Raw genomic sequence first — 19,361 nt, forward strand, 5'->3', positions numbered from 1 at the left:
TTTGCCATGTAGCTGGTCCTTTGACCGGCAACTTTTGGTCCAGATAGAGTACTTAACTCTTTCACCCCTATGTAACTTTAGTAGTCTTTACCATCCATTGACCTAAATGAGTCCATTATGGCCTACAGTGGTGAAAGGGTTAAGATATACAAAACGAAAATAGCAATAGCATTGTAGAAAGGTTGAAAATAAAACTACAAAACAAATTTTCATAATTAATAATATTCTTGTTTTCAGTCACCTTTGTTGAGAGCACACGATACGATACCAGATATGTGGATATTTTTAAAATTATTTCTTTGCTAGTATATAAACTTCAAGGATGAATTGTAGCTCTGTAAGGACCAGTAACTTTTAGGGTCAACCGGTCCTTAGGACCAGCTGGAAAAAATGTTTAAGGGAGAACACTGGATATTAAATCTCATGGTCCTTACTCACAAGATGTCCGGAAGTACTTCGACATAGAATCAATTTAGTGACCATCTGGAACTCCTCAGGAAATAGATTATAATATGTAACAGTATTCATACAATGTATGCATGTTTTGCTTCCTAAGTATGAGATTTTAGAAAATCTGGAAAACACAAGTCAAGTAAAGGATATCGGTGAGAGTTATTCCCCTTCGTTCCTCACATGGGACGTTTAACTGGTTTTACATGCTAGATGTCGTTCACTAGGGATATCCTGAAATTGTTGACAGTTGAGGTACACCAGATAAATACATTCCAAACTCTTTGGGTAATAGATGATTTTCACAATACCCATTGAATTCAGGATGTCTAAAGAGCTGAAACTCGTCTGAAATGATCCCGAAATGATTTCATGGATGTTGGATTTTCGATCAACCCAAAAAATTATACCACTTGGTCAGGACCTTGTCCAGATGAAGCCAAGTTTCAGCTCAATCTTACTGATGGAACTTGAGAAAAAGTCTAAAATGTGATAAGTTTGCGGACGGTAGCCAAAACATGATCACTGACTTCAGTCAAAACTCAAACTTCTCTCCTTGTATGTATTACCGGTAAGTAAAATAAATGATTCAAGTTTTTTTTTCAGGTATTGGAGTTTGCCAAAAACCACTAGGACACTATCTGTAGAGCAAATCCTTGCTTTTTTATTGTACAAAAATTGAGTAAGAACAACAATAACAATTAGGTGTGGATTACTTATAATACACAGCTGTTAACAGGATATATTGCAGGACAAAAGTTTGTAGAAAATCTCCACATATAAATACAACCCAGCTATATAGAAATCCTAACCCAGTTATATAGAAATCCTAACCCAGTTATATAAACCATTGTTATAGAAATCCTAACCCAGTTATATAGAAATCCTAACCCAGTTATATAAACCATTGTTATAGAAATCCTAACCCAGTTATATAAACCATTGTTATAGAAATCCTAACCCAGTTATATAAACCATTGTTATAGAAATCCTAACCCAGTTATATAAACCATTGTTATAGAAATCCTAACCCAGTTATATAAACCATTGTTATAGAAATCCTAACCCAGTGATATAAACCATTGTTATAGAAATCCTAACCCAGTGATATAAACCATTGTTATAGAAATCCTAACCCAGTTATATAAACCATTGTTATAGAAATCCTAACCCAGTTATATAAACCATTGTTATAGAAATCCTAACCCAGTTATATAAACCATTGTTATAGAAATCCTAACCCAGTGATATAAACCATTGTTATAGAAATCCTAACCCAGTGATATAAACCATTGTTATAGAAATCCTAACCCAGTGATATAAACCATTGTTATAGAAATCCTAACCCAGTTATATAAACCATTGTTATAGAAATCCTAACCCAGTTATATAAACCATTGTTCAATTAATTCTGCTGTCTAAAAGTTCGGATTTACATAAATCCAAGTATTCAAGCTATCTTCACATAAAAAAAATCATCTTTGGCTCATTTTTTAAACATTTTTTTTGCAAAGACATTTTTGCTTTCTTTAAATTGCAAAAATTTGATTGCAAAAATGCAAATTTGTTTTCTTCTAAATTGTAATAGAGTTCTATGTTCAGCAAATTCCTCAAAAATATACATTTATCTTCAAAACAGTAATAATTACATTACAATCCAGAAATGAATTTTTTGTGCACTTTCATCTGGGCCATCAAAAGTGATTTGTGTAAGTTATAAACATATTTTGTAACTGATAATAAATAAAGTCTATATAAATGAACTTTATAACACAAAGGTGATGTTGGAGGAAACTCAGCAGCTAATCAACACAAAATGCCTTACATATTCCAAAAACCACACAGGCCCTAGAATCTGTTTTCTCCTGATCCTCGTGAATAATTTTGTAATCCGGTTAAATGATCGATACTTTTACAGCAGATTTTTATCGAATAATCCACATCAGTTTTCATGTTAAAGGTCCAAGGTGGTTATAGGGTCAAGGTAAAGCCAAATTAAAACCCTTAACAGACTATAAATGTAAAAGTTTGTGAACAATATTCTTAATGATGCTCCACCGACACATGCAAACACGATTATACATCAGTTATTGTTCATCTGACGGGTATCGTTTATCCTCTGTTGGCGGTGGAGCGTCTTTAAGATTAGAATGCAAATTGAATTATAAAGATGTTTCTCGAACATCTGATGAATATTGGATACATTGTAAAATAGACATGATGTCATGTCAGCAGTTAAGATGTACCTGGTATATACTATATCAAGATTGGGGTCCCTGGGTATTTTGTGTGATGAAGCGGACAGGGAAGCTCTTAGCTGTAACTTGTACATCGGTAACTTAACTATAACTGGTAAACTGAATGAACTTGAAGACTTTATTTTATCCAAATTATTTTAGTGATTCCAGTCGGCTGATCAACTTGAATTCTTGTATTAGTTAAACAATGATCCACTGACTTCCACTTAACGAGACTTGGTTCTAACTACATTTATTGGTATTGCAATAAGGAACTTTACATAGATATAATAATACATAAATAAATCATATCTCAAGTATCAATCAAAGTGTCTAACATGGGTGTTAGGGTGGGAAGATACTCCGATCAAAACATTTATTGTGAGTTTTCTGAAAATTACCTATAAAATATGTGACTAAAGGAATAATATATAGCCATGCGTCATTACAGATTAAGTACGCGGTCAGAAGGCAGGTGAAATATTATGCATTACATATTAAAATAAAAGGCCAATTTTATGACAGTCTGAATCAAGAACAACATTTAAACTTCATCCATATTCTAAATAAAGTTCATTTCACATTTCAAGGGATAGTGATAGAGAGAAGTAAACAAGTTCAGTATAACGAGGCTAATTTAACTGGTATGTAGTATAAAAACAGTGAATAAATATTACTAAGTTTATCAGCCGACCGTCGGCCACTAACAATAAACACCTGCGATCTACCTCCCAATTACACTACAACCCTAGTTAAAATTGTTATAAATATATGACACTACGAGTATAGCAACAAAAATGGAAATATAAGACATTTGTAGATAGAAATCTTTCTTTGGTATAGATAATAAATACTGATAAAAATTTTACAAAAGAAAAATCTGACAAGCACGGTCTGATACAAAGAAATGATAATGACATCGAGTTTAAAATGACTTAAGAAACATTAACATATGTCCCCTTTTAAATCAAGAAAATAGGATTTTCTCTGAAATTATGAGAATAACGACACAATAGTCAGATAACCATAAAGCCTGTAGTTATCGCCCCTGATTCTAAAAGTCAGGGGAATTATCACCCTTCATTCAAAATATACATACCTGGGCCGTTTTCAATTATTTTGGACCTAACTGTTTGTTTATGAATTAAAGACTGACCTGGTGATTTTATATGTTTTCAGACGGGCCTTGACTAAGCCTTCACACACCTGTATCAGAAACTGCAGGTCCGTCAGGATTTATACTTAAAATAATGACTTTAACAAACAGCCCAACCAGTTGTTCCTAATATATGAAAACGGCCCTGTGGTTATATCCTTAATTTCCAATTACAAAGGGAATTATCTTCAATCATTTGAACTAACCAAGGGAATTATCTCCCCTTATTCGAAAGATAGTTACCACTCTTGTGTCCAATAACCAAGGAAATATCTCCCCTTATTCGAAAGATACATATTTATCTCCCTTGATTTGAATGACAAAGGGAGATGAATAATAAAAAAAATTAAAATCAAAATAAAGGGGAGATGTTTCCACTTACAGTCATAACAAAGTCTTCTAGAAAAACCAAAATGTCTTTATCAATGATAAACAATCTGGTCCAATCAAAAGCTTGTAGAATTGTTCCAATAACCTTATTGATTACAACAGATATATAGACACTATAGTGTACAATACCCAACCATGCCAGGCCTACAGGCAGTCTTCAGGGTAAAATTTACAGAAGTTACCAAATGTCATGGTTGTGCTCAAACGTTGACAAGGGCAAAGCCAGTTAATCTTAAAATAAAAATTTTACAACAGCTTCTTAAAATACGTTAAAATGATTTGACATAGTTAAAAAATTACAAAATCTAACACTCTATATCATGTTAAAACAACTGCTTGCTTGTTAATTTTTTTGAAAGATGAGAAAATCATTAAAAATTAATAACAAAAAAAAGAAACAATAACTTATCTATGTACAAATAACAAAAGTATTCAACAAAAACAATTAATTAATTACAATATATATATACAATTCGCATCAGCAATCCCTAGAAAACACAACACAACAATGATCTTGTAAGTTGATTTGGCAGGTCCATATTTACAAATACCGATACATGTATGACAAATTGGAAAAATGTCAACAAAATCTCTTTGTCTATATTATATACAATGAATAGTCGTCTCTTTTGGCCTTCTTGAGAAGGCACTTTTGCCTTGTAGTATTGCTGATCAATATAACAATGGTATTGTATCATGAGACAATACTACGAGACAATTTGCTCTCTTTACAAGGCCATCAGGAGTTAATTACTCAACCGATTCTCATAGTATAATATGCAATTATTTCCCCTTTATATCATATTCTTATATACACATGCGAGTAGCAAACAAAAGTCAGTATTTAGTCACATGACATACTAATCACTTTGTTTGTAAGCCAATGATAAGTCAGTATTAAGTCACATGACATACTAATCACTTTGTTTGTAAGCCAACGAGAAGTCAGTATTAAGTCACATGACATACTAATCACTTTGCTATTATATATATGTTATTCCTTTTGTTTGTAGCCAATGAGAAATCAGTATTCAGGCACATAATATGCTAGTCGCTCTGTTTGGAGCCAATAAGAAATCAGTCATGTTTGATATGACAATTAAGATGTTATTGTAATAAGTGAGACTTTTTTATGCTAAACAATCAATCAAATTCTTACATAAATAAAATACAGGATGTTAGACTTTTCCAGTTACATATTTTCTTCCTCCACGGATGATTTGTTGTCAAGCTTACCACTCACAGTAATATAAGTAATAGGTAAACCCAACCAACTATAGATATATTTTATATACTTGCACAAGGTAGGTTACATAAAAGAACATTTCTAAATGATTTTGTGTCCATCAGATTTTAAACAAAACTAGAAAAGCTTGTCGGGGTTGTTGGTACGTTTTTTCTTGGATGTATTTCTGCCCTCTTCCTCCCTCATACAGAATGCTGCAAGGTTTCTCTTCAAGGTTTGCTGTGCGTAGTTATAAGGAGACTGGCGATAAGCTGCCGCAGACTCAGAAAAACTCGAACCAAACTCTTCCATACACGCCGCAGCAGCAGCATATGGCATGAGACTTGAGTGTGAATACTGCTTCTGTGTGATCATCCCGCTTGTATCCGCCTGGTTAAACTGTCGCATGTATTCTTCTGGTGTAGTATTAGAGCCCTAAACAGATAACACACACAAATTACAAACAAGTATATATGAAAAATTACAGAAGCATTCAATTTCAGCACAGAAGCGAACCATCGCGTATTGACTCCTGTGAACATTTATGATAATTTGATGAAGGATTCAATATCATACTTGTGCAACACAATCACCATGCCACCTCAACACCTGACCAACATTTCATTTGAGGTAATTTATCAACATTCCTTATAAGGTAATTTGACCAACATTCCTTATAAGGTAATTTGACCAACATTCCTGATAAGGTAATTTGACCAACATTCCTTATAAGGTAATTTGACCAACATTCCTTATAAGGTTATTTGATTAACATTCCTTATAAGGTTATTTTGACCAACACTCCTCATAAGGTTATTTGACAAACACTCCTTATAAGGTAATTTGATCAACATTCCTATAAGGTTGTTTAACCAACACTCCTTATAAGGTTATTTGACAAACACTCCTTATAAGGTAATTTGATCAACATTCCTTATAAGGTAATTTCACCAACACTTCTTATAAGGTTATTTGACAAACATTCCTTATAAGGTAATTTGATCAACATTCCTTATAAGGTAATTTCACCAACACTCCTTATAAGGTTATTTGACAAACATTCCTTATAAGGTAATTTCATCAACATTCCTTATAAGGTAATTTCACCAACACTCCTTATGAGGTTGTTTGACCAACATTCCTGATAAGGTATTAAAAACATTGCAAACTTACCTCAATATTTGCTATTGCAGAGAAAATATCTTCAAACTGTGAAGAGAGTGGGCTATTTGAAGTGTCCGCATGCTGGACTATTTCTTTAAACCTTTTTGATTCCTTTTTGAGCTCCTCAGAATGGGCTGGTGGGCCATGCCATTTTATCACCTCTGCGAATTCTCTGATGGCCACTGTCAGTTTATGTGTCGCTTTCCTCTTTTGTCGAATAACTTGAAGTTTAGAGATGTCACCAGTCTGGTGTCGTTGTACCTTAATAAATCAAACATCAACATATCAGCTATTAAAAGTCACAACTTTCCCCCTGGAAATTAGGAGTATCACCTATACACTAGTACGACTTATACGAGGACAAAAAACTAAAATCAGACAGATGTTTTGAAGAGAAAATAATGAAAAAGATTAGCGTTGAAAACAGAACAAAGTGATAATGAAAAGACTCGTGATATTGAAACAAATTTAATTCAATTAATGAAACAATCTGTTCTGATACGTCATGTCAGCTCTAAGATAACTCAGACATCTACTATAAGTCAACTTTTTTTCATATGCGATTTGTATTTGCAAATTTCTTGATCAAGATGACCACACACCTGTAATCAAAACACCTATAACTACACACCTGTAATCAAAACACCTATAACTACACACCTGTAATCAAAACACCTATAACTACACACCTGTAATCAAAACACCTATAACTACACACCTGTAATCAAAACACCTATAACTACACACCTGTAATCAAAACACCTATAACTACACACCTGTAATCAAAACACGCATAACTACACACCTGTAATCAAAACACCTATAACTACACACCTGTAATCAAAACACCTATAACTACACACCTGTAATCAAAACACCTATAACTACACACCTGTAATCAAAACACCTATAACTACACACCTGTAATCAAAACACCTATAACTACACACCTGTAATCAAAACACCTATAACTACACACCTGTAATCAAAACACCCATAACTACACACCTGTAATCAAAACACCTATAGCTACACACCTGTAATCAAAACACCTATAACTACACACCTGTAATCAAAACACCTATAACTACACACCTGTAATCAAAGCACCCATAACTACACACCTGTAATCAAAACACCTATAACTACACACCTGTAATCAAAACACCTATAACTACACACCTGTAATCAAAACACCTATAACCACACACCTGTAATCAAAACACCTATAACTACACACCTGTAATCAAAACACCCATAACTACACCCCTGTAATCAAACACCTTTAACTACACACCTGTAATCAAAACACCTATAACTACACACCTGTAATCAAAACACCTATAACTACACACCTGTAATCAAAACACCTATAACCACACACCTGTAATCAAAACACCTATAACCACACACCTGTAATCAAAACACCTATAACTACACACCTGTAATCAAAACACCTATAACTACACATCTGTAATCAAAACACCCATAACTACACCCCTGTAATCAAAACATCTATAACTACACACCTGTAATCAAAACACCTATAACTACACAACACCTGTAATCAAAACATCTATAACTACACACCTGTAATCAAAACACCTATAACTACACCCTGTAATCAAAACACCTATAACTACACACCTGTAATCAAAACACCTATAACTACACACCTGTAATCAAAACACCTAAAACTACACACCTGTAATCAAAACACCCAAAACTACACACCTGTAATCAAAACACCTTTAACTACACACCTGTAATCAAAACACCTATAACTACACCCCTGTAATCAAAAACACCCATAACTACACCCCTGTAATCAAAACATCTATAACTACACACCTGTAATCAAAACACCTATAACCACACACCTGTAATCAAAACACCTATAACTACACACCTGTAATCAAAACACCTATAACTACACACCTGTAATCAAAACACCTATAACTACACACCTGTAATCAAAACATCTATAACTACACACCTGTAATCAAAACACCTATAACTACACACCTGTAATCAAAACACCTATAACTACACACCTGTAATCAAAACACCTATAACTACACACCTGTAATCAAAACACCTATAACTACACACCCCTGTAATCAAAACACCTATAACTACACACCTGTAATCAAAACACTTATAACAACACACCTGTAATCAAAACACCTATAACTACACACCTGTAATCAAAACACCTATAACTACACACCTGTAATCAAAACACCTATAACTACACACCTGTAATCAAAACACCTATAACTACACACCTGTAATCAAAACACCTATAACTACACACCTGTAATCAAAACACCTATAACTACACACCTGTAATCAAAACACCTATAACTACACCCCTGTAATCAAAACACCTATAACTACACACCTGTAATCAAAACACTTATAACAACACACCTGTAATCAAAAAACCTATAACTACACACCTGTAATCAAAGCACCCATAACTACACACCTGTAATCAAAACACCTTTAACTACACACCTGTAATCAAAACACCTATAACACACCCCTGTAATCAAAACACCATAACTACACCCCTGTAATCAAAACACTATAACTACACACCTGTAATCAAAACACCTATAACTACACACCTGTAATCAAAACATCTATAACTACACACCTGTAATCAAAACACCTATAACTACACATGTAATCAAAACACCATAACTACACCCTGTAATCAAAACATCTATAACTACACACCTGTAATCAAAACACCTATAACTACACACCTGTAATCAAAACACCCATAACTACACACCTGTAATCAAAACACCTATATAACTACACACCTGTAATCAAAACACCTATAACTACACACCTGTAATCAAACACCTATAACTACACACACCTGTAATCAAAACACCTATAACTACACACCTGTAATCAAAACACCTATAACTACACACCTGTAATCAAAACACCTATAACTACACACTGTAATCAAAACACCTATAAATACACACCTGTAATCAAAACACCTATAACTACACACCTGTAATCAAAACACCTATAACTACACACCTGTAATCAAAACACCTATAACTACACACCTGTAATCAAAACACCTATAACTACACACCTGTAATCAAAACACCTATAACTACACACCTGTAATCAAAACACCTATAACTACACACCTGTAATCAAAACACTTAACACACACCTGTATATCAAACACCTGTAATACACTATAACACACACCTGTAAATCAAAACACTAAAACACATACACACCTGTAAAAACACCTATAACTACACACCTGTAATCAAAACACCTATAACTACACACCTGTAATCAAAACACCTATAAATACACACCTGTAATCAAAACACCTATAACTACACACCTGTAATCAAAACACCTATAACTACACACCTGTAATCAAAACCTTACACACCTGTAATCTATAAACACACCTGTAATCAAAACACCTATAACTACACACCTGTAATCAAAACAATAACTACACACCTGTAATCAAAACACCTTTAACTACACACCTGTAATCAAAACACCTATAACTACACACCTGTAATCAAAACACTTAACACACACCTGTAATACCTATAAAACACACCTATAATACACACCTGTAATCAAAACATCATAACTACACACCTGTTATCAAAACACCTATAACTACACACCTGTAATCAAAACACCTATAACTACACACCTGTAATCAAAACATCTATAACTACACACCTGTAATCAAAACACCTATAACTACACACCTGTATTCAAAACACCTATAACTACACACCTGTAATCAAAACACCCATAACTACACACCTGTAATCAAAACACCTATAACTACACACCTGTAATCAAAACACCTATAACTACACACCTGTAATCAAAACATCTATAACTACACACCTGTAATCAAAACACCCATAACTACACACCTGTAATCAAAACACTTATAACTACACACCTGTATTCAAAACACCTATAACTACACACCTGTAATCAAAACACCCATAACTACACACCTGTAATCAAAACACCTATAACTACACACCTGTAATCAAAACACCTATAACTACACACCTGTAATCAAAACACCTATAACTACACACCTGTAATCAAAACACCTATAACTACACACCTGTAATCAAAACACCTATAACTACACACCTGTAATCAAAACACCTATAACTACACACCTGTAATCAAAACACCTATAACTACACACCTGTAATCAAAACACCTATAACTACACACCTGTAATCAAAACACCTATAACTACACACCTGTAATCAAAACACCTATAACTACACCCCTGTAATCAAAACACCTATAACTACACACCTGTAATCAAAACACCTATAACTACACACCTGTAATCAAAACACCTATAACTACACACCTGTAATCAAAACACCTATAACTACACACCTGTAATCAAAACACCTATAACTACACACCTGTAATCAAAACACCTATAACTACACACCTGTAATCAAAACACCTTTAACTACACACCTGTAATCAAAACACCTATAACTACACACCTGTAATCAAAACACCTATAACTACACACCTGTAATCAAAACACCTATAACTACACACCTGTAATCAAAACACCTATAACTACACACCTGTAATCAAAACACCTATAACTACACACCTGTAATCAAAACACCAATAACTACACACCTGTAATCAAAATCTATAAAAACACCTAATAACATAACTACACACTTGTAATCAAAACACCTATAATTACACCTGTAATAAAACATCTATAACTACACACCTGTAATCAAAACACCTATAACTACACACCTGTAATCAAAACACCTATAACTACACACCTGTAATCAAAACACCTATAACTACACACCTGTAATCAAAACACCTATAACTACACACCTGTAATCAAAACACCTATAACTACACACCTGTAATCAAAACACCTATAACTACACACCTGTAATCAAAACACCTATAACTACACACCTGTAATCAAAACACCTATAACTACACACCTGTAATCAAAAACACCTATAACTACACACCTATAATCAAAACACCTATAACTACACACCTGTAATCAAAACACTTATAACTACACACCTGTAATCAAAACACCTTTAACCACACACCTGTAATCAAAACACTTATAACTACACCCCTGTAATCAAAACACCTATAACTACACACCTGTAATCAAAACACCTATAACTACACACCTGTAATCAAAACACCTATAACTACACACCTGTAATCAAAACACCTATAACCACACACCTGTAATCAAAACACCTATAACTACACACCTGTAATCAAAACACCTATAACTACACACCTGTAATCAAAACACCTATAACTACACACCTGTAATCAAAACACCTATAACTACACACCTGTAATCAAAACACCTATAACTACACACCTGTAATCAAAACACCTATAACCACACACCTGTAATCAAAACACCTATAACTACACACCTGTAATCAAAACACCTATAACTACACACCTGTAATCAAAACACCTATAACTACACACCTGTAATCAAAACACCTATAACTACACACCTGTAATCAAAACACCTATAACTACACACCTGTAATCAAAACACCTATAACTACACACCTGTAATCAAAACACCTATAACTACACACCTGTAATCAAAACACCTATAACTACACACCTGTAATCAAAACACCTATAACTACACACCTGTAATCAAAACACCTATAACTACACACCTGTAATCAAAACACCTATAACTACACACCTGTAATCAAAACACCTATAACTACACACCTGTAATCAAAACACCTATAACTACACACCTGTAATCAAAACACCTATAACTACACACCTGTAATCAAAACACCTATAACTGCACACCTGTAATCAAAACACGCATACCTACACACCTGTAATCAAAACACCTATAACTACACACCTGTAATCAACACATAGATCTATAATTTATTTACCTGTAATTGATATTCCCGGTAAGCACTGATTTCCTTTTCTATATCATTGGGTATCTTCTTGCCCTTACAAAGCCTTAACAGTGTATGCATTCTTTTTTCCAAAGTTTCAAAAGTGTCTTTTGGTTTATTGTTGGGGTCCTTCCAAGGTAGTAGGGAGGGCCATGACTGAGGCTCAAACTTTTTAGTCCAGATTGAGGAGGAACTAAAAGGATCCTGATTCACCAGAATACGTGACAACTTTGGCACGATATCTCGGAATGTATTGGTGAGAATTGTTCGCGTCTGCTCCTCTCCACTCTCCGAATCTGTGTTCAGTTTACAGCAGGTGCACTTTTGTTTGGTGCTGTTGCGTTTCTGTCGTCGGCCGCTACACTTGGCGGCAGGCATGTGCCACGTGGACTGGGGAGGAGGGTGTTTATTGTTCTGTGGTTGTGGCTCGTGGTCAAACGCCTGTCAACAAATAACAATGGTCTATACATTTCTATACACAACAGCATTAGTCTTTGTATAATTCAGAGTTCTTGCCGTATTAGTCTCTGTATGATTTGGAGGCCATGCTGTATTAGTCTTTGTAAGAAAAGGGAAAGAGAAACTACTGTGAAATTATCTATTTTCGTGTGGCTCAATTTTCCTGGAAGACAAAATTTCACAATTTTATGATTTAAATTTGTGGGTAGACATGTGCAGTGTTCATGTGCTGGTGTGTTGTCAGTGCACATGTAATTAAAGATTCATGTATGACTTTGGGTATAAAAACAAGCTACGCTTTTGATTAAATATTTGAATAATATAAACATTTTAAAAAAATGTCTTTTCTTACTTGTCTTTAAAACTAAACTAATACTAAACCAGAGTGTCATAGTGTACAAATACATTATTGATCAGATTTCATAGGGAAGAGTTTCAGAAAAGCTTCGATTAGGTCAAATATAATGAAAATTTAACCCCCTCGAAATATAATGATTGCACAAACTGTACTTACATGCAGTCTATTGAGAAACACAAAACACAAACTGGCCACTCTAAATGTTGGTTTGTTGGCGGGGTCATGAGCATGCTGGGTGCTAGCAGTCCTAAAATGGGACTCAAAGGCCTGCCAAGCAGAAAACATAAATTGCTGGCAAAACTTTATTTTTACGACTAATGTTGTGTAAATATATATACCGTATTCGACCCAATAAGCGCCCAGGGCATTTAAACAAATTAAATAAAATGAAAAGGTGTTTAATAAAACAAAACCATTGCAAACCTACAGTTTTCATAGTCTTGGTCTTATGCTCAGGCCTCAAAAGGGGGAGGGGCATTCATATGGATATGGGCGCTTATTGGGTCAAGTATGGTAATTATATAATAAGTGATCAGAATACACACTGGCATGGGAAAACTACCTATAACAGTCATTCACATTTAAATCATAGTTTTGTTTTTCTACAGACATGCAAACATCCATATACAAGAATATAGTCGGATATTTTCATAAAATTTTCATGATTTTTGACTAAAATGAAGTAAAAGTCGAGGAAATTAAATATAAATCTCAGTTTTTTTTGTTTTTTTTTTTTAATTTTCGCCACCAAAGCAAAGTCCAAAAAAAAATTGTGAAAATATCTTTCCCACAAAAAAGATTGTCTATAGTCAGTTAAGCTATCAAAACCCATGACGATCAATGGCATCATAGGATATAATATTTCAACATGAATAAGTTAATCTCGTATTTTTCTTTTGATGAATAATATGTTTCTGTGATTTCGTTTGAAGACACCATCCTACACTCACATCATTATGGGTTATAGTTTTGTAGGTAAGGCTATATACAGTGATCAGTCTAGAAATAACTGAATCAAATTTCAGGCTGCCCCAGATTAATCAATTTGACCTATATCATATTGGACTCAATAAGTCCTCCCACACTTGAAAATTCACTACCTCAAATTAAATGCAGACTGAAAATATGAAAATCATGATTGGTTTCTTTAACTCACTTTGTACAATTATTTCCTGAAAGGATGTTGAAATTTGTCCTATAAAGCACCAGCCCATTTTCCCTCCAAGTATTTATGTGCCATGGATACTGATTGGGTCAAATACAGTATCCATGAATTTTCAAAATCCACTAAAATTCTTATCTTTTAATCCAACATATCAGAACTGATAAAGTTTTTATTTTCAATCTTTGTTGTTCTGATCCATGCAAAGAGTATACGTAACTTGACAGCAATTTGGTATGATTAACTTTGTCAAAAGCGAAAACATAACACTGTTAGTCTCAAGTCTTCAGTTATTGCCAAGCAGAAGGCAACAATATAGAACATTTTTAAATGTAGGTAAAAATGAACAGCAATGTTGAAACCTCATAATCGATCGATTGTTTTTCCCCAGGGCCAACAATTTCTTGATTATAATTGATATATTGGGCTTTCACTACAGCTAGTAGTATGATTGGTATTATTGACGGGTCATAATGTCCTTGTTCCCATTATAACCGAGCCTGTGATTTCCTATGAAACATTCGTGGCCATTTATACTTACATGCAGTCGTCTGAGAAAAAGGAAACAAAGGGAAGCCACTCTGAAGTTGCTTTTCTTCACAGGTCCTCTTCTCTCATGAAATGTCTTCACATTTTGTCTAGAATTCTAACAAAAAGGAGTAAATGCTAACTGAGAATTGTTTCTCAAATTTCAATTCAAAATTTTATACATAACTACAGAGTTTATACTATAAACTATGAAGACCACAGAAAACTCCTATTTTTATATGAAAACAAGAAAAGTATATATAAAAAAAAAACTTCTTAAACAAGAGATTTCAGAGTGATCTTGGCACCACCAAAGCATTATTTATGACAGACAATTTAAATAGGGATTTTTTCTCTGTTTTGGTTTATATAAAGAAGTTGATTGCAGACAGATAGACAGGTGGACGTTGCAGTATGGCATGAGCTCATCAACTTGGTCCTTTTGGAACAGGTGAGCTAATAAAGATGACAAAATTGAACTATCAAAACCCAGCGAGACTGCTTATATGCCATCTTATTATATGACTGATGCTTTTGCTGTCTTTTGATTGGCCGATATGCTTCTCAGAAGTATTCATCAACTGCGATATCAACCCCAAAATCGGCGGCGAAAGCACGCAAGGTTACTGGACTCAGTCCAGATACCTCTTGCGAGTCCAGTAACCTGTGTCAAAAATAGACCGAGGAAAACTCCCTTGAGATGTGACGTCATAATCACTTTTGACGTCAAGCCGTACCCAAATATAGCGTAACGGGAGTTTCCCGCATTCAATGACGTCGGGATAGTCTATTGTGACGTCATTATTATAGTCAGCAACATATATGGCTGAAGGCAGCAAGTTTACTGCGATCAACGGTGATCAACAGAAATGAACTCCAAACTTCAATTTATGGAAAATGTTCAAGAATGCCAGACCGGCTGCAGTTGATACGATATTCCGGTTCTACCAGTCTATACCATTAGCAAGAAGCATTTGGATATTTACCATTAGTACTACATGTAACTACTTTTGTAAACAGAAAGTTTGCAAATACCATCCTGTTTTTGTAGTTAATTCTTTTTGAAAAGCCAGGTAAATATATGTAAGTGTATGTCATATAATAAAACAGTTATCGACCTATTTTCAGGTGGATACGGTGAGTTATCAACCCTCATAAATGATATAACCCTCGGCCTCCGGCCTCGGGATATATCACTTACTCGGTTTGATAACTCACCATATCCACCTGAAAATAGGTTGATAATTGTATATTACTGACTGATTGGGGCCGCGGTGGCCGAGTGGTTAAGATGTACCGACATATTACCACATGCCCTCCACCTCTGGGCCGCGAGTTCGAATCCCATGTGGGGCAGTTGCCAGGTACTGACCGCTGGTCGGTGGTTTTTCTCCGGGTACTCCGGCTTTCCTCCACCAACAAACCTGGCACGTCCTTAAATGACCCTGGCTGTTAATAGGATGTTAAACTAATCAAACAAACAAACAAACTGACTGATTGGTCCCAAAATGCTATACATGTATTCATAAGTCTGTATACATGAAATCTAAGAAAAATCCTGCACTTTCTGAGAAATAGTGATCACATGAATTTAACTGATGGACCACAGAGGAAAGGCAATTTGAACAGTCCACCGTCTAGATCTGATGATAGTGGGCTAGATATGGGGGTTAAAGAAATATCTTATGAGACAGTTGGGAAACACTAAATAATTTTTTTTCCATCTATGGTATATTATTAATACAAACCTGTAATCTTTGCAGAAATATACAACACAAACTGATTTTACGGAAAACATGCCGCATGCGGTGGTCTTCACTTGCTAAACCCATCCTGCTGTCAGACTTATATCTGAAATGTGAAATAATAAAATTGATTACAACAAAAAATAAAATCATAAAACATAAATATTTTCATTTGTTTTCCCACTACCGCTGCTATTCAGGAGATGTTACATGTTGTACTGGTATATATCATATATATATTTATGTATTCGACCTAATAAGACCCATGTCCCTATAAGCGGCTTTTTAAGCGCCCCTCCCCTTTTTGAAGCCTCGATCATTCCAATTCATCTATTTTTTAAATGCCCAGGCGCTTATTTGGTCTAATACAGTATATATTTTGTAAGGATGCAGTGATCACAAATTATCTTAATTATTATTTTGATCATAATAAAACTTTTCTTATATTTTCACTTGTGTGAACTTTGGTTTAAATCTGTATTTACATACATTGTATATGATAATATCTTCAACCCTAATCAGACTAAACCAGACCAGGCTATATACATCTGGGTTACATACATGTGTGAGCCTGTATATATATTTAAAAAAAAAAAAATTCATGTAACTCAACAATGAAATATAAACTATCATGGCCTATTAATCAAATGTTAATCATGATATAAAAAAGATTTCAATTGATTTTGACTTTCCATATTTGACCCAATAAGCGCCCATGTCCCTATAAGCGCCTCTCCCCCTTTTTGAGGCCTCAATTTCAATTGCCCATGCATAAATAAGGACCAAAATTACAGAAAACGGTATAGATTTGCAATAATTTCGACTTATTAGCACCTTTTCATTTTTATCAATTTCTTAAGCGTCCTGGGCGCTTATTGGGTCGAATATGGTACTAAATGCATGCGCCAGGCAGACCACGGCAGGTAGGTAAATATATGCAAGAAATCATTCAACCACGACACGGCCATGGTCCGTCCAGTCGCCTCAGTTTTTAGATGTATCAGCTGCATGTATATAGACATGTGGGATATTGAAGCTGATACATATCAATATTTCTCCTACTATTGGCTACAGTACTACAGATCTAGAAGGGAACTTCGTGTTTAAGGAAAATATGTACTAGACATAGTAGAGTAATTTTTACATTTGAAGATTTGTTGGATTTTAAAAAGGGTCAAATCAGCCCAGAGTGAAATCGGCCGGGCCAATCTTTGCTGGTTAAATCGTTCCAGGAAAAAATTGGTCCACATTATAAATTTCAATTTGTATATGATATGTGCTACTTACTTCTAATTTATGACGATAGCTATTAGATAATAAAATGATCATTTATTATAAACCAAAAATGTTTCAACTGCTATCAAATAATATTATCTCTTGTAACTTAAATTAGTACTGCATGTGTACATCTCCTTGTATTCACGCAAGAACTTTAGAAAGTGCAATATTTATAACTCTCATATGAAGTTTAGTAGCTATATAGTTTCATGTATCATCTATATAACATTTTAGAAATTATACTTATATTAAAATAGTAGATTACAGATTTAATTTATAATTTGTTGGCAAGAAATATAAAATAGGGTATCCTGCTGGTCAACGCATGGTGTCTTTCAATCACAATATTCAGGGAATATTCTGTCAGATTGTCTATATCTTATGTATAAGAGATGTCGTGAATTTTCAAAAAAGTGTCTCCGCGCGTTACACTGTAGGCCTACCTCTAACATTGTTGGAGTAAGGGTACTGTGTATAAACAAACCCCAGATATGTTGCATGAAGATTACATTACAAAATCAAAACATTTGATAGGCCGACAGTGTATTTCGTAGAAAAATATGTTTCATGCAGCAAAAAAAAAAAAAAAACATACGTAATTGTATGCACGAATAACATATTTTTAAGTACGACGATAAAGTATACCAATTGCAATGACAGGAAGTTGTCAAAACGCCTACAGTACTGTAGCTGTCAAATAGAAAATACTATTTTGACAGATTTTGGAAAGCGTCGTCTAAGACATCACAACATATAAACGATCACATTGACAACAACTATTTACCTTATATTCCGAATTATCCTATGACAACCCTTGAATATAACTATACCAGTCACTACAACCCAAAATAGAAGTCTAGCCTATCGAAAATTTCTTCTAAACAAACCTCTACAATATAGATTTTGGCTAACTAAATCCGGGTATTTTCCCAAAGGACATCGTGATCACAGGAATGTTTTGAGGGCCTAACTAATATTCAAACTTAAAGCGGACATTTTCCGGAAATAGTTCACTTGGTTTGATGTACTGTAACAAATAAGAAATTAATTATCTCAGTATTCTGATAAGGACTGATAAGGATATTTTTTCATTATTAAAAGAATTATCCAGAAAATATCGTAAAGGAGTCACTTCCGGTGCACGCACGCTGGATACAAACAAACCATGAGCGAACATGCGATTTACCATTTAGGGAAA

The 19,361-nt window shown here is 34.3% G+C and overlaps 1 protein-coding gene across 2 annotated transcripts; it reads right to left on the reverse strand.

Moving 5' to 3' along the window:
- Positions 1–1,092: 1,092 nt before the first annotated feature.
- Positions 1,093–19,087, reverse strand: LOC138311120 (uncharacterized). Of its 2 annotated transcripts, XM_069252563.1 has the most exons (7): positions 18,948–19,087; positions 16,889–16,991; positions 15,154–15,258; positions 13,607–13,717; positions 12,625–13,074; positions 6,632–6,883; positions 1,093–5,893 (listed from the first exon to the last, which is right to left on the reverse strand). In XM_069252563.1, exons 2-7 carry the CDS (start codon positions 16,970–16,972, stop codon positions 5,597–5,599), a joined length of 1,299 nt encoding a protein of 432 aa, XP_069108664.1. In that variant the 5' UTR covers positions 16,973–16,991; positions 18,948–19,087; the 3' UTR covers positions 1,093–5,596. The 2 variants fall into 2 exon arrangements, with proteins under 2 accessions (XP_069108664.1, XP_069108665.1); XM_069252564.1 differs by lacking the exon at positions 13,607–13,717.
- Positions 19,088–19,361: the final 274 nt, after the last annotated feature.

This window comes from Argopecten irradians, chromosome 16, assembly GCF_041381155.1.
Source record: "Argopecten irradians isolate NY chromosome 16, Ai_NY, whole genome shotgun sequence".
Classification (NCBI taxonomy): Eukaryota; Metazoa; Mollusca; class Bivalvia; order Pectinida; family Pectinidae; genus Argopecten; species Argopecten irradians.